The sequence below is a fragment of the Entelurus aequoreus genome, linkage group LG07 (assembly GCF_033978785.1).
Source record: "Entelurus aequoreus isolate RoL-2023_Sb linkage group LG07, RoL_Eaeq_v1.1, whole genome shotgun sequence".
Lineage (NCBI taxonomy): Eukaryota > Metazoa > Chordata > Actinopteri > Syngnathiformes > Syngnathidae > Entelurus > Entelurus aequoreus.
The window spans coordinates 6261357-6282609 of NC_084737.1; the positions used below are offsets into that span (position 1 = coordinate 6261357).

The 21253-nt window shown below is 35.4% G+C and overlaps 1 protein-coding gene across 1 annotated transcript in view; it reads left to right on the plus strand.

Annotated features, from left to right (window-relative positions):
- The window catches only part of LOC133653325 (peptidase inhibitor 16-like), a 35754-nt gene extending 22587 nt beyond the window's left edge, over positions 1 to 13167 (plus strand). The window contains exons 2-6 of the mRNA XM_062052490.1: positions 4659 to 4809; positions 5039 to 5106; positions 6387 to 6496; positions 6605 to 6696; positions 12250 to 13167. Of these exons, the coding sequence (XP_061908474.1) occupies positions 4659 to 4809; positions 5039 to 5106; positions 6387 to 6496; positions 6605 to 6696; positions 12250 to 13037 (1209 nt within the window). The 3' untranslated portion in view covers positions 13038 to 13167. The remainder of the gene's footprint in view (positions 1 to 4658; positions 4810 to 5038; positions 5107 to 6386; positions 6497 to 6604; positions 6697 to 12249) is intronic.
- Positions 13168 to 21253: the final 8086 nt, after the last annotated feature.

The window sequence follows — 21253 nt, forward strand, 5'->3', positions numbered from 1 at the left end:
ATTATATTTTGACGCGAAAATGATATTTTCACATAAAAATTATATTTTTACACGAAAATTATATTTTCACATGGAAATTATATTTTGACGCGAAAATGATATTTTCACATACAAATTATATTTTGACACGAAAATATTTTGACGTGAAAAATATTTTGACACGAAAATTACATTTTGACACAAAATTATATTTTGACACAAAATTATATTTTGACGCGAAAATGATATTTGACGCGAAAATGATATTTTGACACGAAAGCGATATTTTGACACGAAAATGATATTTAGACACGAAAATGATATTTAGACACGAAAATGATATTTTGACGCGAAAATTGTATTTTGAGGGGAAAATTTCCTCAGACATCCTCCTGACCAAACAAAGTTGGCCAGAAGCCGAGCGGACCTTCAGTACCAGCACGGCACGTTTGAAGGACACCGAGAGAAGAAAAGAGCGAGGATTGCTGGCAGCTCGCATAAACAAAAGCAGACGAAACAATTGTTAACTCGTGTCCTAAACCCGGCGGGGTCACAGAAACAGAACCACGCCCAGCAGAACCACCACAACTCACAGCTCTTTTCAACTAAAAACATGTAGAAGCATGTTTGATGCCACATATGTACTCTATGTATGTACTCTATGTGTGTGTGTACTCTATGTATGTGTGTGTGTGTGTGTGTGTGTGTGTGTGTGTGTGTTGTGGCACATGACAAAGTGGACTCAAATGTAGCGAGAGAAAGTCCAAACTAACAAAGTCCAGATGTGGGGAGCCTCAAAAGAAAAAGGAATGTTCAGGACACCCCTGATGTTGTTTGTGTTGTGTGTCATGACGAGACCACTAAACACACACACACACACACACACACACACACACACACACACACACACACACACACACACACACACACACACACACACACACACACACACACACACACACACACACACACACACACACACACACGGTTTATGTGTCTCCCGGGCAGTGGAGCAGTCAAAATGCCGCCCTCAGATGTTTGTTTTGGGTGCAGAGTGTTCCAATTGTTCCAGCTTTACAGATGCCGCCCTGCCTGCTGGGCGCTGTGGTGGAGACAACAGTGAAGGTTATTACTTTGGTCAATGGGACTAATGATTAATGATTAGTATGGCGTCTATTAGAGGCCAGCTCGCTATTCGTGGAGAAAGATCCATTTTCTTTAGTCCTCATAAGGGTGAGCTGATAGCAGGAGTCAGGCTCCGCCCTCAACCTGTCACCAGCCAATCACAGGACACGTACACTTTCCAATCAACATATAATAAATGAGGTGTCAGGGTACAGTACATAAGCATTAGTTTCTGGTAGGGTTGTCCCCATACAAATAATTTGGTATCACAATGTAATTCAAGGATTTTCAAAATAAAGCGGAACCAAAAAAAAGTAAATATCGGCTTTATATTAACAGAAACATCTCATTAGACATACGTTTGTTAATGCAATCAAATAATCATTTTGGCAATGATTGGATCCTCACTTTGGAGTGACAGGCGAGCATCCAATCACAGTCTCGTTAACACCAGGCTACCTAGGTAGGCTACTGTCAACAACTTGTGATCTGATTGGCCCTCGCAACTGTCTATCAACTGTATGCGTTCTGTTGGTTTACACTATGTTGATTCTTGTTGGCAACAAGACAGCTGACTTCTGATTGGTAATTTGCTGTAAGTAAGAAGAGAAACTGCAACAAAATAAAAGCATCCATCTCATCAGGCTATTATTGATCCGATACCAATACCCACCATGACAATGATACCATGGGTATTTAGACCCCTCCTCCTCACTCATGGTGCTCCTGCACGCTTCAAATGGCTGCATTTGGAAGTCCAAGGCAAGACTTTGTGTCAGAATAATTGTATATAAGTTATCACACAACTTGTTTCCACATGAGTTCAGGCTGCCCTGCGAGAAGACAAAAGCTGTCTTTGTTCTTATCAAGCAAAGGCTTGTAAACCTCCACTGTGTGCGATGGGATGCGACGTGGAGGTGTCGGTTTCCCTGATCTATTGGACAGCCACAGGAAGACCTTGTCATGACCCGAGATCTACAAAGCAGAGAGGGGGCAGACCTGACACGGCTCCAGGCACCTTTTCTTTAAACTGTTTATGACCGAGTGCGGCAGTTGTTTATGACCCCCCCTCCCCTTCGAAACAGCTGCAGCCATGTAATCAGGAAATGCCCAAATAAATGAGGAGGCGTGGAGCTCCCTCCTCAGAGCGTGGGACGACACTGTACGAGGGTACAGGACGACACGCTCTCCTCGTAAGCTAAATTGAATCCTGTCTCTGTCCGATTCCTTGCTTCTTGTCTCGTGTAATAGATGTCATCGGTGTTTGAACCTGACACTTTGGTTCACCCCTGTTCAGGTTTTGTAAGCTTCTCTGTGCTGCACCTGAGGATCTTAGTAAACCATCCAATCTCAGTGTTTGTGTTTCTCCAAGTCACAGGTGTCAAAGTCCACCACATTTTTTGTTATAAGAATCCATTTTTTTAAATGATTATCTCCATGAAACCAGAAGGAGCTTTTCTAACCATGAACCTGTTTTAAAAAGTATTATTATAACATAATAATTATAATACCAATATTGCGAGAATCGGTTTGAATGGAGAATCAGTTCTGAATGGGATCATCACCCCAGGAATGGGAATCAGATGAAATCATGGAGTTTTTTCGAGTCAAAATATCAATTTCGTGTCAAAATATCACTTTCTCGTCAAAATATCATTTTCGTATCAAAATATCACTTTCGTGTGAAAATATTACATTTTGTGTCAAGATATCACTTTCGTGTCAAAATATCACTTTCTAGTCAAAATATCATTTTCGCGTCAAAATATCACTTTCGTGTCAAAATATAATTTCAGCGTCAAAATATCACTTTCGTGTCAAAATATCATTTTCGCGTCAAAATATCACTTTCGTGTCAAAATATAATTTTCGCGTCAAAATACCATTTTTATGTCAAAATATAATTTTTATGTCAAAATATCATTTTTATGTCAAAATATCATTTTCGCGTCAAAATATAATTTTTATGTCAAAATATAAATTTTATGTCAAAATATCATTTTAATGTCAAAATATAATTTTTATGTCAAAATATATTTTTCTTGTCAAAATATATTTTTCTTGTCAAAATATATTTTTCTTGTCAAAATATATTTTTCTTGTCAAAATAGCATTTTCGCGTCAAAATATAATTTTCGTGTCAAAATATAATTTTCGTGTCAAAATATAATTTTCGTGTCAAAATATAATTTTCATGTCAAAACATAATTTTCGTGTCAAAATATAATTTTTGCGTCAAAATATAATTTTCGTGTCTAAATATAATTTTTGTGTCAAAATATAATTTTTGCGTCAAAATATCACGTTCTAGTCAATATATCACGTTCTAGTCAAAATATCACTTTTGTGTCAAAATATCACTTTCTAGTCAAAATATCACTTTCTAGTCAAAATATAATTTTCGTGTCAAAATATAATTTTCGCGTCAAAATATAATTTTCGCGTCAATACATAATTTTCGCGTCAAGATATAATTTTCGCGTCAAAATATAATTTTCGCGTCAAAATATAATTTTCGCGTTAAAATATAATTTTTGCGTCAAAATATAATTTTTGCGTCAAAATATAATTTTTGCGTCAAAATATAATTTTTGCGTCAAAATATAATTTTCGCGTCAAAATATAATTTTTGCGTCAAAATATCACGTTCTAGTCAAAATATCACTTTTGTGTCAAAATATCACTTTCTAGTCAAAATATCACTTTCTAGTCAAAATATCACTTTTGTGTCAAAATATCACTTTCTAGTCAAAATATCACTTTTGTGTCAAAATATCACATTCTAGTCAAAATATCATTTTTGTGTCAAAATATCACTTTCTAGTCAAAATATAATTTTTGTGTCAAAATATAATTTTTGCGTCAAATATAATTTTCGCGTCAAAATATTATTTTCCCGTCAAAATATTTGTATATTTTTTGAATATTTTCTATAATTTTCGTGTCGAAATATAATTTTCATGTCGAAATATAATTTTCACGTCAAAATATCACTTTCGTGTCAAAATATAATTTTCGCGTCAAAATATCATTTTTATGTCAAAATATCATTTTTATGTCAAAATATCATTTTTATGTCAAAATAAAATTTTCGTGTCAAAATATCATTTTCGTGTCAAAATATCATTTTTGTATCAAAATATGTAATGGCGAGCGCATATCATTATGTCAAGATAATGGCACTAGCATTTACTTCATTTAAGAATATTTGTCGACATATTGAGCAAAAAGGTCTCATAACCAAGAAAAGTGCACTCGTTATTAGTGAGAATATACTTATTTGAAGCTATTTTGGGTTCATTGAGGTTAGCTAATTCGACTTGTTTTGGAAAGTCTTGACAAGCCAAATGTTCTTGTTCTATTAGCAGATAATTTTGCTTAGTTCAAATAAAATACCCCTCATTTTTGTATTTTTTTTCTTGTTTTTGAACACTGACTATTTGCAGTGTAGTGATTAACCTCCTCTGCTAACAAGCTACGGACAAAGCCTCGCACGGCATGCTGGGTAGCCCGTGATGGATGCTGACTCACGCCATTTCCCGCTGACCTCTCAGAAATGGGACCCCAACCTGAAGGTGCTGGCTGAGGGCTACGCCGCCAAGTGCATCTGGAACCACAACCCGGACCTGGAGGACACCGGCGAGAACCTGTTCGCTGGCACGGGACCTCTGGACCTGCGGGTGGCCATGGAGAAATGGTTCCTGGGTGAGTTGACTCCTCTCGGCCGATAAGATGAGGGAAAAAGAACATCTGGCAGCTGAGGGGCCAAAGAAGACGTGATGGGGAAGTTCTGAGCTCTTGATGAGGACTTGAGCGTGACGTCCTTAGCCAGCTCCTGAGGTGGACCCCACCCAGGTCCACTTGCTTTAAATTCACACGTCTGACGGTGTGCGTGTGTGTGTGTGTGTGTGTGTGTGTGTTGTCATGTTTGCAGAACATCTCCACTACGACTTCCACAACAACAGCTGCCATGAAGACCAGATGTGTGGACACTACACACAGGTCGCTCACACACACACACACACACACACACACACACACACACACACACACACACACACACACACACACACACACACACACACACACACACACACACACACACACACACACACACACAAAAGAGAATACAACAAATCCTTTTCGACTTATATTCAATTGAATAGACTGCAAAGACAAGGCCAGTCCAGTACCAGCACTCTTTTACTATGAAGCCACGCTGTTGTAACACGCGGCTTGGCAATGTCTGGCTGAAATAAGCAGGGGCGTCCATGCTTGGATGGCAACATATGTTGCTCCAAAAGCTGTATGTACCTTTCAAGCATTAATGGTGCCTTCACAGATGTGTAAGTTACCCATGTCTTGGCCACTAATACACCCCCATACCATCACACATGCTGCCTTTTTACACTTTCACCCTAGAACAGTCCCCATGGTTCTTTTCCTCTTTGGTCCACAGTTTCCAAAAACAATTTGAAACGTGGACTCGTCAGACCACAGAACACTTTCCCACTTTGCATCAGTCCATTTTAGATGAGCGTTTCTGGGTGTTGTTGATAAATGGCTTTGGCTTTGCATAGTAGAGTTTCAACTTGCACTTACAGATGTAGCGACCAACTGTAGTTACTGACAGTGGTTTTCTGAAGTGTTCCTGAGCCCATGTGGTGATATCCTTTACACACTGGTGTGGCTTTTTGATGCAGCACCGCCTGAGGGATCCAAGGTGCGTAATATCATGGCTTACGTGCAGTGATTTCTCCAGATTCTCGGAACCTTTTGATGATATCACGGAGCGTAGATGGTGAAATCCCTAAATTCCTTGGTTGAGAAATGTTGTTGTTAAACAATTTGCTCAGGCATTTGTTGACAAAGTGGTGACCCTCGCCCCCGTCCTTGTTTGGGAACGACTGAAGCTGCTTTTATAGCCAATCATGGCACCCACCTGTTCCCAATTAGCCCGTTCACCTGTGGGATGTTCCAAATAAGTCTTTGATGAGCATTCCTTTAACTTTCTCACTCTTTTTTGCCACTTGTGCCAGCTTTTTTGAAACATGTCGCATGCGTCAAATTCCAAATGAGCTAATGTTTGCACAAAAATACCAAAGTTTCTCAGTGTGGACATGAAATATCTTGTCTTTGCAGTCTATTCAATTGAATATAAGTTGAAAAGGATTTGTTGTATTCTCTTTTTATTTACCATTATTTACCAAAAGTGACAAACTTGAACCTACTTTCTGCTCTTTAGACAATTTTTGAGAATATAATGTGTGTGTGTGTTCCAGATGGTGTGGTCAGACACACACAGGGTGGGCTGTGCCTTCCACCAGTGTAACCAAATGGAGGGTCTGGCCTGGGAGAAGATCTCATACCTGGTGTGCAACTACTACCCAGCGTCAGTATCACTACTCGGACTTTTACTACTACTTGAGCTCAGCAAGCACTCCCCCTAGTGGACACTTGCTTTATTCTGCTCTCTATGTGTGTGTGTGTGTCCTTGCAGGGGGAACTATGAAGACGAGCGTCCTTACGTGGAAGGAGAATCGTGCTCCAGTTGTCCAGAAGATCTAAAAATATGTGAAAACAACCTCTGCGGTGAGTACGAAGTCAAAGAGAACGATTACAAAGATGTCAGTAATAATCTGTTGTGGGGGTCACACCTTTATCTAAAGAAAAACTGTACAAAACAAACAGATACTGTTGCGCGCGACCAGTCTTTGACACACTGGTCAATCCCAAGTTCTTTTGGATGACATATATGTTGAGTAAGAAGGACCCCGGAGACAGAATAGTACTTTGCCAAGATTTACTGAAGCTTCAGGAGACCAGCCCTTTACAAGGCGACAATAGCATCAGCAAGCCAGGTCTAAATCCAGACAAAAAGAGTCAGTTTATGTAGAGCGAAAACGGACCCTCCCGCCCGGAAAGGAGCGCAGCTGCTTCTCCAAAACAGATAAGGAACTGGCCAAAACAGCTCTGTGAGCCGACCAACAGGAAGCCCTTAAGACAAAACAAAGAGTTTACTAGCGGACATAAGATAAAGGCAAGGAACACAGTCAACATCCCAGTTGTCCTTGAAAAAAGGGGGCAGGATTCAGAGCGTCTTTCGCTGCAATGGTCTCACTGGGGTGTTTATTGCAGGGGTGTCCAAACTTTTCCCACTGAGGGCCGCACACGGAAAAATTAAAGCATGTGGGGGCCATTTTGATATTTTTCATTTTCAAACCATAACAAAATATATGCATTTTTTATTTATTTTACCTATAGGGGTCCCGGGGACCATAAAGGGTCTCAGTCATTAAAATGTAAAAAAAAAAATAAGTCAGATTATTATTTTTTTTTAAATTATTTAAGGCTTACAGTAAATCTCTATATCAACTTCAAGTTGATATAAAGTAATACAAATTTAAAAAAATGTTTTATGGCTTTTCTGTCAAAAACAACTTAGTTTTTTATAGTAAAACTGAAATATGCAGTATTTAGTAATTAGAGCCCTAAAAGATCAATAATGCAGGACACCATTGATTTGAATTCTTTCATATTTTTGAGTAATCACAGTGAAAAGATAAATAAAAAAATCACTAAATATATTTGGGATCCAAAAGGTGCCCCACTCATAAATTGATACATTTTTATTAGGTTTTTCTTTTACTTTCAACACTTAAGTTACGAGATCAACTTCAGACATATCTGTCCATTTTATGCTGGAACTATTATTTTGTTGGTTTTATGCGCTTTTGTCAAAGAAAACGTTGATGTTTTGATATGGCAACTACACAATACATGCAATATTTACCACATAAAACATTTTAAAGTGAAATATTTGAAGTGATTGGAGAATAATTCATTATAACATGGATTTTTTTGTCATTGTTTTTTTTTTTTTGAGCAATGGCAAAAAAAGAAAAATGAAGAAAGACAAAAGAAGAAAAAAAACAGCCTGCATGGCAGCTTTTGTGTCAACATTGCAACTTGTTCTCGTTAAGATTTCACCCCATTCCACTTTTTGTAATGTTCTTTTTTATTTTTACAATAGTGTTTCCAGAATGTGTGGCGGGCCGGTAAACAATCAGCTAGAATTCACCAACTCGAGTATTTCATATATATATATATATATATATATATATATATATATATATATATATATATATATATATATATATATATATATATATATATATATATATATATATATATGTATATATATATGTATATATATATATATATATATATATATATATATATATATATATATATATATATATATATATATACATATATATATGTATATATATGTATATATATATATATATATATATATATATATATATATATATATATATATATATGTATGAAATACTTGACTTTCAGTGAATTCTAGCTATATATATATTTTTTTAATTTTATTTTATTTACATAGAAGAAAAAAAAAACTTGAATTTCAGTGTTCCAGTGGCTATCCATTAGAAATATAATTTTTGTGTCAAAATATAATTTTTGCGTCAAATATAATTTTCGCGTCAAAATATTATTTTCCCGTCAAAATATTATTTTCCCGTCAAAATATTATTTTCCCGTCAAAATATTTGTATATTTTTTAAATATTTTCTATAATTTTCGTGTCGAAATATAATTTTCATGTCGAAATATAATTTTCACGTCAAATTTTTTGATGAAAATGAATTTCTTTAATAAGAAAATTGAACTCATCAGAAAAGAGATTAAAGACAATGCATCCCAGCCACAACTGGGTTCTATTAACACAAATATGACTGTATATACGACGGACATTGCCCTCCAAAATAGTTTCTCTCTCTTTGATGAAATAACATTGGAGGAATTGTTAAAATGTGTAAATGGGACAAAACAAACAACATGTTTACTTGACCCAATTCCTGGGAAACTTATCAAGGAGCTTTTTGTTTTATTAGGTCCATCAGTGTTAAATATTATAAACCTATCACTTTCCTATGGTACTGTTCCTCTAGCATTCAAAAAAGCGGTTATTCATCCTCTACTCAAAAGACCTAACCTCGATCCTGACCTCATGGTGAACTACCGGCCGGTGTCCCACCTACCGTTTATCTCGAAAATTCTCGAAAAAATTGTCGCACAGCAGCTAAATGAACACTTAGTGACTAACAATCTCTGTGAACCTTTTCAATCCGGTTTCAGGGCAAATCACTCTACGGAGACAGCCCTCGCAAAAATGACTAATGATCTATTGCTAACGATGGATTCTGATGCGTCATCTATGTTGCTGCTTCTTGATCTTAGCGCCGCTTTCGATACTGTTGATCATAATATTTTATTAGAGCGTATCAAAACACGTATTGGTATGTCAGACTTAGCCTTGTCTTGGTTTAACTCTTATCTTACTGACAGGATGCAGTGTGTCTCCCATAACAATGTGACCTCGGACTATGTCAAGGTAACGTGCGGAGTTCCCCAGGGTTCAGTTCTTGGCCCTGCACTCTTTAGTATTTACATGCTGCCGCTAGGTGACATTATACGCAAATACGGTGTTAGCTTTCACTGTTATGCTGATGACACTCAACTCTACATGCCCCTAAAGCTGACCAACACGCCGGATTGTAGTCAGCTGGAGGCGTGTCTTAATGAAATTAAACAATGGATGTCCGCTAACTTTTTGCAACTCAACGCTAAGAAAACGGAAATGCTGATTATCGGTCCTGCTCAACACCAACATCTATTTAATAATACCACCTTAACATTTGACAACCAAACAATTAAACAAGGAGACTCGGTAAAGAATCTGGGTATTATCTTCGACCCAACTCTCTCGTTTGAGTCACACATTAAGAGTGTTACTAAAACGGCCTTCTTTCATCTCCGTAATATCGCTAAAATTCGTTCCATTTTGTCCACAAGCGATGCTGAGATCATTATCCATGCGTTCGTTACGTCTCGTCTCGATTACTGTAACGTATTATTTTCGGGCCTCCCTATGTCTAGCATTAAAAGATTACAGATGGTACAAAATGCGGCTGCTAGACTTTTGACAAAAACAAGAAAGTTTGATCATATTACGCCTATACTGGCTCACTTGCACTGGCTTCCTGTGCACCTAAGATGCGACTTTAAGGTTTTACTACTTACGTATAAAATACTACACGGTCAAGCTCCTGCCTATCTTGACGATTGTATTGTACCATATGTCCCGGCAAGAAATCTGCGTTCAAAGAACTCCGGCTTATTAGTGATTCCCAGAGCCAAAAAAAGTCTGCGGGCTATAGAGCGTTTTCTATTCGGGCTCCAATACTATGGAATGCCCTCCCGGTAAAAGTTAGAGATGCTACCTCAGTAGAAGCATTTAAGTCTCATCTTAAAACTCATTTGTATACTCTAGCCTTTAAATAGACTCCCTTTTTAGACCAGTTGATCTGCCGTTTCTTTTCTTTTCTTTTCTACTCTGCTCCGGGGTGGACCGCTAGCCTGTCCATCAGATGGGGACATCTCTACGCTGCTGACCCGTCTCCACTTGGGATGGTTCCCGCTGGCCCCACCATGGACTGGACTTTCGCTGATGTGTTGGACTTTCACAATATTATGTCAGACCCACTCGACACCGAGGATGTCGTTGTGGCTTGTACAGCCCTTTGAGACACTAGTGATTTAGGGCTATATAAATAAACATTGATTGATTGATTGAAATATAATTTTCACGTCAAAATATCACTTTCTAGTCAAAATATAATTTTCGCGTCAAAATATAATTTTCGCGTCGAAATATAATTTTCGCGTCAAAATATAATTTTCGCGTCAAAATATAATTTTCGCGTCAAAATATAATTTTCGCGTCAATACATAATTTTCGCGTCAATACATAATTTTTGCGTCAAAATATAATTTTCGCGTCAAAATATAATTTTCGCGTCAAAATATAATTTTCGCGTCAAAATATAATTTTCGCGTCAAAATATAATTTTCGCGTCAAAATATAATTTTCGCGTTAAAATATAATTTTTGCGTCAAAATATAATTTTTGCGTCAAAATATAATTTTGCGTCAAAATATAATTTTCGCGTCAAAATATAATTTTCGCGTTAAAATATAATTTTTGCGTCAAAATATAATTTTTGCGTCAAAATATAATTTTCGCGTCAAAATATAATTTTCGCGTCAAAATATAATTTTCGCGTCAAAATATAATTTTCGCGTCAAAATATCACGTTCTAGTCAAAATATCACTTTCTAGTCAAAATATCCCTTTTGTGTCAAAATACCACTATTATCACTATTGTAAAAATAAAAAAGAACATTACAAAAAGTGGAATGGGGTGAAATCTAACGAGGAAAAGATGGCAGTATTGTCCTGTTTAACTTCTCCGTTCATGATGAGTATATCATTTCGGCCGCCATGTCTGTAATTTCCTCGTTCTTCTGCTCCGTCTCCTTGTTGTGTGCACAGTTGTGCACTCTATAAAAGCCCTAGATGTTATGACGTCTTTGGGCAGGCAAGCTGTTTATTTTGTGGGAAAGCGGGCGTGACAACAGGCTGTCCCCACTCAGTCTCAGGTCCGCATTGAGCTGGAGGGGGCGTGGCCTCCAGCTCCGGCTGAATACCGGGAGTTTGTCGGGAGAAAATCTCTGCCGGGAGGTTGTCGGGAGAGGCGCTGAATATCGGGATTCTCCCGCTAAAAATGGGAGGGTTGGCGAGTATGCTCAGAGCGGAAAGCTTCCCCGAGATGTTATCCAATTTGTGACTCGGTTCAGAAACCAGAAAAGTCTGAGTTACCATACCTTAATCACTTTTGGGACTTTTTGCGTTAGGATACCTTGAACGGTTGCTTACTGCGTCCTGTTATTATGGTTCCTCGACTGGAAGCACACCACTTTGTGTGTCCAGGAACAACCTTTCCGTCAGGTACACCACCCCCTCACCCCTTCCAGAACCCGAGCTTCTCGTCGATAAGGTCTTGCCAATTTTGTTGAGAGGCCAGTTGAGTCTATAATTCCATGGTTTGGATTTTGGAGAGCGGTGCAAATAGAGGCTCAGAGACGGTTAAGACAAGACAAAACTAAGAAGACAGGGGAGAGAGGGAAGGGGTGGTGTCCGCCTTTGTTGAGAGCAGCCGCACAAATGAGACGGTTGAAGAAGGTTTTTTCATTGGGTTTTTTTTTCAGTTCCTGAAATCGTGGAGGACGATGGTGAAGGTGAAGCTGACGCTGAAGGTGGAGCTGAAGCTGAAGGTGAAGGTGAAGCTGAAGGTGGAGCTGAAGCTGAAGGTGAAGCTGAAGCTGAAAGAGAAGCTGAAGGTGAAGCTGAAGGTGAAGGTGAAGCTGAAGGTGAAGGTGAAGGTGAAGAAGAGGAATCCACCGTTCTTCCTCCTCTTGCGACATCAGACCCCACCTTCCAACCGGAAGAGGAGGCAGAAGAGATTCTTCCTCCCGCAATAACAGAGTCCTTCCACCAAGCAGACATCCATACCACCACTACTCGTCCCAGTACCACCACCACTACTCGTCCCAGTACCACCACTACTAGTCCCAGTACCACCACCACTACACCCAGTACCACCACCACTACTAGTCCCAGTACCACCACCACTACACCCAGTATCAGCACTACGCGCAGTACCACAAGTACCAAGGCCTCGTCCCAGGACCGCGCAGCCCCCAACACACCGAGAACCCCACCTCCAAAAGCTCAACGGGAAGCGGAGACAAAGAAGGAGGCGGAGTCAAAGAAGGAGGCGGAGGCAAAGAAGGAGGCGGAGCTGGCCGATAAGGGCTTGAAGGTGAAAGGAGGCAAGGAACGAAGTATGGATGGGATCAGAGTGGACATCATAACAATAAAAGAGCAGGACATCCTGGTGATACCTAAGCATACATCACCATCATCGTCATCATCATCATCTCCCTCGCCCGCGCTGATGTTTGTATCTTGTCTCATCTTCATCCTCAACATCTAGTAGTACAACACCTAGTAGTACAACATCTAGTAGTACAACATCTAGTAGTACAACACCGCCAGGACTGCTGGAACTTGAAAGAGGTGCGGCTGGACGTCGCCTCCCCGCTTCAACTTAACAGCGCAGTATCATAGCATATATGTATATATATATATATATATATATATATATATATATATATATATATATATATATATATATATATATATATATATATATATATATATATATATATATATATATATATATATATATATATATATGTACCATATATACTGTATGTATATATGCACCATATATACTGTATGTATATATGTATATGTACCATATATACTGTATGCATATACTGTATGTATATATATATACATACAGTATACAGTATATGTTACATAAATATATATGTACCATATATACTGTATGTATATATATATATATATATATATATATGTGAGAAGCGGAACATGCTAGGTTGTAGAGTCTCCATCCCACGGGCATGTCGACGCAAAGAAGGAGACCCCTTTTTGAATTTTTGTATGTTTTCTAACGACCTTTCTTTGTGTAACGTTCCAAACGCCGCAGTACCGCAACCGTACTCTTGGCGTCTCAAACGCTTCCTTCCTCGCTGTCACGCACAGGAAGTCAACTTAGCTTAGCTTCCAGAGTTGTACATAAGATGAATAAATACATAATGTTTTGGAACAAACGTGTCCTTTTTATTTTTATTTTAAAGGATCATCTCGCGCTCATTCGTGGATTCCACTTATTAGTGGTTGTAGTCAGAATAACGCAGGAGACCACACGAGCTCGCTAGCGTGTGTGCGCTAGCTTTCTGAGTGGAGCAGGGCTTTTATTGTGAAGACAGGGACTGTGCGGTCGGTCTTTAGAGTTTTGACAGCAGGCACGTTTGAAATAAAAAGTGTTTCTGGCCTTCCTGTCGGTCGTTTTTTCTTAATAATGATCTGGCAGCAGCCAGCATCATCTCACAAGACCCTCGGGTGCCGTGAATGTCAATCAAGTGACCAAAGTCACGTCTTGGTGAAGATTGTAGTTAATATTGTGTTATTATCAGTAGTTAATATTGTGTTATTATCAGTAGTTAATATTGTGTTATCATCAGTAGTTAATATTGTGTTATTATCAGTAGTTAATATTGTGTTATCATCAGTAGTTAATATTGTGTTATCATCAGTAGTTAATATTGTGTTATTATCAGTAGTTAATATTGTGTTATCATCAGTAGTTAATATTGTGTTATTATCAGTAGTTAATATTGTGTTATCGTCAGTAGTTAATATTGTGTTATCATCAGTAGTTAGTATTGTGTTATCATCAGTAGTTAATATTGTGTTATTATCAGTAGTTAGTATTGTGTTATCATCAGTAGTTAATATTGTGTTATTATCAGTAGTTAATATTGTGTTATTATCAGTAGTTAATATTGTGTTATTATCAGTAGTTAATATTGTGTTATTATCAGTAGTTAATATTGTGTTATCATCAGTAGTTAATATTGTGTTATTATCAGTACTTAATATTGTGTTATTATCAGTAGTTAATATTGTGTTATCATCAGTAGTTAATATTGTGTTATTATCAGTAAATATTGTGTTATCATCAGTAGTTAATATTGTGTTATTATCAGTAGTTAATATTGTGTTATTATCAGTAGTTAATATTGTGTTATTATCAGTAGTTAATATTGTGTTATTATCATTAGTTAATATTGTGTTATTATCAGTAGTTAATATTGTGTTACCATCAGTGGTTAATATTGTGTTATTATCAGTGGTTAATATTGTGTTATTATCAGTAGTTAATATTGTGTTATCATCAGTAGTTAATATTGTGTTATTATCAGTAGTTAATATTGTGCTATCAGTAGTTAATATTGTGTTATTATCAGTAGTTAATATTGTGTTATTATCAGTAGTTAATATTGTGCTATCAGTAGTTAATATTGTGTTATTATCAGTAGTTAATATTGTGTTATTATCAGTAGTTAATATTGTGTTATCATCAGTAGTTAATATTGTATTATTATCAGTAGTTAATATTGTGTTATCATCAGTAGTAAATATTGTGTTATAATCAGTAGTTAATATTGTGTTATTATCAGTAGTTAATATTGTGTAATCATCAGTAGTTAATATTGTGTTATTATCAGTAGTTATTATTGTGTTATTATCAGTAGTTAATATTGTGTTGTCATCAGTAGTTAATATTGTGTTATTATCAGCAGTTAATATTGTGTTATCATCAGTAGTTAATATTGTGTTACTATCAGTAGTTAATAGTGTGTTATTATCAGTAGTTAATATTATGTTATCATCAGTAGTTAATATTGTGTTATTATCAGTAGTAAATATTGTGTTATCAGTAGTTAATATTGTGTTATTATCAGTAGTTAATATTGTGTTATTATCAGTAGTTAATATTGTGTTACCATCAGTGGTTAATATTGTGTTATTATCAGTAGTTAATATTGTGTTATTATCAGTAGTTAATATTGTGTTATCGTCAGTAGTTAATATTGTGTTATCATCAGTAGTTAATATTGTGTTATTATCAGTAGTTAATATTGTGTTATTATCAGTAGTTAATATTGTGTTATTATCAGTAGTTAATATTGTGTTATTATCAGTAGTTAATATTGTGTTATCATCAGTAGTTAATATTGTGTTATTATCAGTACTTAATATTGTGTTATTATCAGTAGTTAATATTGTGTTATCATCAGTAGTTAATATTGTGTTATCATCAGTAGTTAATATTGTGTTATTATCAGTAGTTAATGTGAAGTGAAGTGAATTATATTTATATAGCGCTTTTTCTCTAGTGACTCAAAGCGCTTTACATAGTCAAACCCAATATCTAAGTTACATTTAAACCAGTGAAATATTATCAGTAGTTATTATTGTGTTATTATCAGTAGTTAATATTGTGTTATTATCAGTAGTTAATATTGTGTTATTATTAGCAGTTAATATTGTGTTATCATCAGTAGTTAATATTGTGTTGTCATCAGTAGTTAATATTGTTTTATTAGCAGTAGTTAATATTGTGTTGTCATCAGTAGTTAATATTGTGTTATCATCAGTAGTTAATATTGTGTTATCATCAGTAGTAAATATTGTGTTATAATCAGTAGTTAATATTGTGTTATTATCAGTAGTTAATATTGTGTTATCAGTAGTTAATATTGTGTTATTATCAGTAGTTAATATTGTGTTATTATCAGTAGTTAATATTGTGTTGTCATCAGTAGTTAATATTGTGTTATTATCAGTAGTTAATATTGTGTTATTATCAGTAGTTAATATTGTGTTATTATCAGTAGTTAATAGTGTGTTATTATCAGTAGTTAATATTGTGTTATCATCAGTAGTTAATATTGTGTTATTATCAGTAGTAAATATTGTGTTATTATCAGTAGTTAATATTGTGTTATTATCAGTAGTTAATATTGTGTTATCGTCAGTACTTAATATTGTGTTATTATCAGTAGTTAATATTGTGTTATCATCAGTAGTTAATATTGTGTTATTATCAGTAAATATTGTGTTATCATCAGTAGTTAATATTGTGTTATTATCAGTAGTTAATATTGTGTTATTATCAGTAGTAAATATTGTGTTATCATCAGTAGTTAATATTGTGTTATTATCATTAGTTAATATTGTGTTATTATTAGTAGTTAATATTGTGTTATCATCAGTGGTTAATATTGTGTTATTATCAGTAGTTAATATTGTGTTATTATCAGTAGTTAATATTGTGTTATTATCAGTAGTTAATATTGTGTTATCGTCAGTAGTTAATATTGTGTTATTATCAGTAGTTAATATTGTGCTATCAGTAGTTAATATTGTGTTATTATCAGTAGTTAATATTGTGCTATCAGTAGTTAATATTGTGTTATTATCAGTAGTTAATATTGTGTTATTATCAGTAGTTAATATTGTGTTATCATCAGTAGTTAATATTGTATTATTATCAGTAGTTAATATTGTGTTATCATCAGTAGTAAATATTGTGTTATAATCAGTAGTTAATATTGTGTTATTATCAGTAGTTAATATTGTGTTATCATCAGTAGTTAATATTGTGTTATTATCAGTAGTTAATATTGTGTTATTATCAGTAGTTAATATTGTGTTATTATCAGTAGTTAATATTGTGTTGTCATCAGTAGTTAATATTGTGTTATTATCAGCAGTTAATATTGTGTTATTATCAGCAGTAGTTAATATTGTGTTATTATCAGTAGTTAATATTGTGTTATTATCAGTAGTTAATATTGTGTTATTATCAATAGTTAATATTGTGTTATAATCAGTAGTTAATATTGTGTTATCATCAGTAGTTAATAATGTGTTATTATCAGTAGTTAATATTGTGTTATCATCAGTAGTTAATATTGTGCTATCATCAGTAGTTAATATTGTGTTATCATCAGTAGTTAATATTGTGTTATCATCAGTAGTTAATATTGTGTTATTATCAGTAGTTAATATTGTGCTATCATCAGTAGTTAATATTGTGTTATCATCAGTAGTTAATATTGTGTTATCATCAGTAGTTAATATTGTGTTGTCATCAGTAGTTAATATTATGTCATCATCAGTAGTTAATATTGTGTTGTCATCAGTAGTTAATATTGTGTTATTATCAGTAGTTAATATTGTGTTATTATCAGTAGTTAATATTGTGCTATCATCAGTAGTTAATATTGTGTTATCATCAGTAGTTAATATTGTGTTATCATCAGTAGTTAATATTGTGTTGTCATCAGTAGTTAATATTATGTCATCATCAGTAGTTAATATTGTGTTGTCATCAGTAGTTAATATTGTGTTATTATCAGTAGTTAATATTGTGTTATTATCAGTAGTTAATATTGTGTTATCATCAGTAGTTAATATTGTGTTATTATCAGTAGTTAATATTGTGTTATTATCAGTAGTTAATATTGTGTTATTATCAGTAGTTAATATTGTGTTATCATCAGTAGTTAATATTGTGCTATTATTAGTAACGTTGCCTTGGTAACTGACACACAGTGTTGTTGTGACTGTCAAAATAAAAGCTCCTAAAAGGGGTGCGCTGTGTGTCGGAATGAGGATGAGGAGGATGAGGAGGATGAGGAGGATGAGGAGGATGAGGAGGATGAGGAGGATGAGGAGGAGGCCTGAATGGATGTTTACAGCGACGCTGCTCTCCACCAATCACAGCCTCCCTGCTCTGTGATTGGCCGGTGGAGGCAGGCAGAGAGGAGGAAGAGGAGGAGGATGAAGATAAGTGGGAAGAAGAAGAAGAAGATGATGGTGGTCATGGGGCGCCATCCAGGCAGCGCCGTGACATCTTCCTCCTGCTGATGACCTCTGACCTGGGCCTGCCGCCAGCATGGGGTGTCACCTGACCCGCAACAAGGTGAGTGGCCTCCGCTTCAATTAGTCAGCCGGTCGCCATGGAAACAGCCCTCAATAAGTCACATACTGCAGCAGTCACGTGACGCGTACTGTAGCGGTCACGTGACACGTACTGTAGCGGTCACGTGACACGTACTGTAGCGGTCACGTGACACGTACTGTAGCGGTCACATGACCCATCGGTCAGCGGACCTTTGACCTCCACTAACTGCTGTTGTCTTCCGGTCTGTTAGTCACATGACAACACTGATGATGTCATGTGTCATGTGACCATGCAGGATGTTGCTTATACAACTTATACATATAGCAGGTATATATATATATATATATAATATAATGTATATACCAGGGTGGTATGCTAATGCATGCGTTTAGCCACTATGCTAAAAACGTATACAAACGTACATATAGCAGGTGCACTTGACCCAAATGTCTACAATGATATCATTATTCCCAAGTTAGCAAGAGTGTATGATTGTCAGCAACACCCACATGGCTAGCATTAGCATGTCGACATGTGTAACTTGAAATTAAAATATTTACCCCTAGCTTCATTAGCACGTTCACAAACATATCTAATATTAACGTGTTGACATGTGTAAGTTACTTTAAGTAACATATTTACTAGCCTGGGTGAAGTTTATTAGCATGTTCACAACATGGCTAACATTAGCATGTTGATAAGTGTTATTAAAGTGCAATGTTTACCCCACGCTTCATTAGCATGCTCACAAACATGGCTAAAATTAGCATGTTGACATGTATAGTTATTTTGAGTAACATGTTTACCACCCTCGCTAAAGTTTATTAGCATGTTCATAATATGGCTAACATTAGCGTGTTGACATGTGTAATTAAAGTACAATGTTTACCCCTCGCTTCATTAGCATGTTCACAAACATTGATAATAATATCAAGTAACATATTTACCAGCCTGGGTAAAGTATATTAGCATGTTCACAATATGGCTAACATTAGCATGTTGACATGTGTAATTAAAGTACAATGTTTACCCCTCGCTTCATTAGCATGTTCACAAACATTGATAATATTATCAAGTAACATACTTACCAGCCTGGGTAAAGTATATTAGCATGTTCACAATATGGCTAACATTAGCATGTTGACATGTGTAATTAAAGTACAATGTTTACCCCTCGCTTCATTAGCATGTTCACAAACATTGATAATAATATCAAGTAACATATTTACCAGCCTGGGTAAAGTATATTAGCATGTTCACAATATGGCTAACATTAGCATGTTGGTTGACATCATGACACGTGTTATTTCAAGTAACCTGGCTAATGTTCATTAGCGTGTCCGCAAGTGTGGCTAACATTAGCATGTTTACAAGTGTTATTTCAATTAATCTGGATAATGTTCACTTGAATGGCTAACATTAGCATGTTTTCATGTGTTATTTCAATTAATCTAGATAATGTTCACTTGAATGGCTAACATTAGCATGTTTTCATGTGTTATTTCAATTAATCTGGATAATGTTCACTTGAATGGCTAACATTAGCATGTTTTCATGTGTTATTTCAATTAATCTAGATAATGTTCACTTGAATGGCTAACATTAGCATGTTTTCATGTGTTATTTCAATTAATCTGGATAATGTTCACTTGAATGGCTAACATTAGCATGTTTTCATGTGTTATTTCAATTAATCTAGATAATGTTCACTTGAATGGCTAACATTAGCATGTTTCCATGTGTTATTTCAATTAATCTAGATAATGTTCACTTGAATGGCTAACATTAGCATGTTTCCATGTGTTATTTCAATTAATCTGGATAATGTTCACTTGAATGGCTAACATTAGCATGTTTTCATGTGTTATTTCAATTAATCTGGATAATATTTATTAGCATGTTCACATGAATGCGACCCCGAAGGGGACAAGCGGTAGAAAATGGATGGATGGACATGAATGGCTAACATTAGCAGGTTTTCATGTGTTATTTCAATTAATCTAGATAATGTTCACTTGAATGGCTAACATTAGCATGTTTCCATGTGTTATTTCAATTAATCTGGATAATGTTCACTTGAATGGCTAACATTAGCATGTTTTCCTGTGTTATTTCAATTAATGTAGATAATGTTCACTTGAATGGCTAACATTAGCATGTTTCCATGTGTTATTTCAATTAATCTGGATAATGTTCACTTGAATGGCTAACATTAGCATGTTTTTATGTGTTTTTTCAATTAATCTAGATAATGTTCACTTGAATGGCTAACATTAGCATGTTTCCATGTGTTATTTCAATTAATCTAGATAATGTTCACTTGAATGGCTAACATTAGCATGTTTTCATGTGTTATTTCAATTAATCTGGATAATGTTCACTTGAATGGCTAACATTAGCATGTTTCCATGTGTTATTTAAATTAATCTGGATAATATTTATTAGCATGTTCACATGAATGCGACCCCGAAGGGGACAAGCGGTAGAAAAGGGATGGATGGACATGAATGGCTAACATTAGCATGTTTCCATGTGTTATTTCAATTAGCCTGGCTAACGTTCATTAGCGTGTCCACAAGTATGGCTAACATTAGCGTGTTTACTGTACATTTCTTAATACAATTAAGCGGGGTTTGTTAGCATTTTTCACACGCGTGGCTAACACTAGCATGTTTTTAAATGTATTTATAGCCTGGGTAAAGTTTGTTCACTATTAATAATAATAATAATAATAGATTTTATTTGTAAAAAACACTTTATATTGAGTAAACAATCTCAAAGTGCTACAGTGTATTAAAAAATAA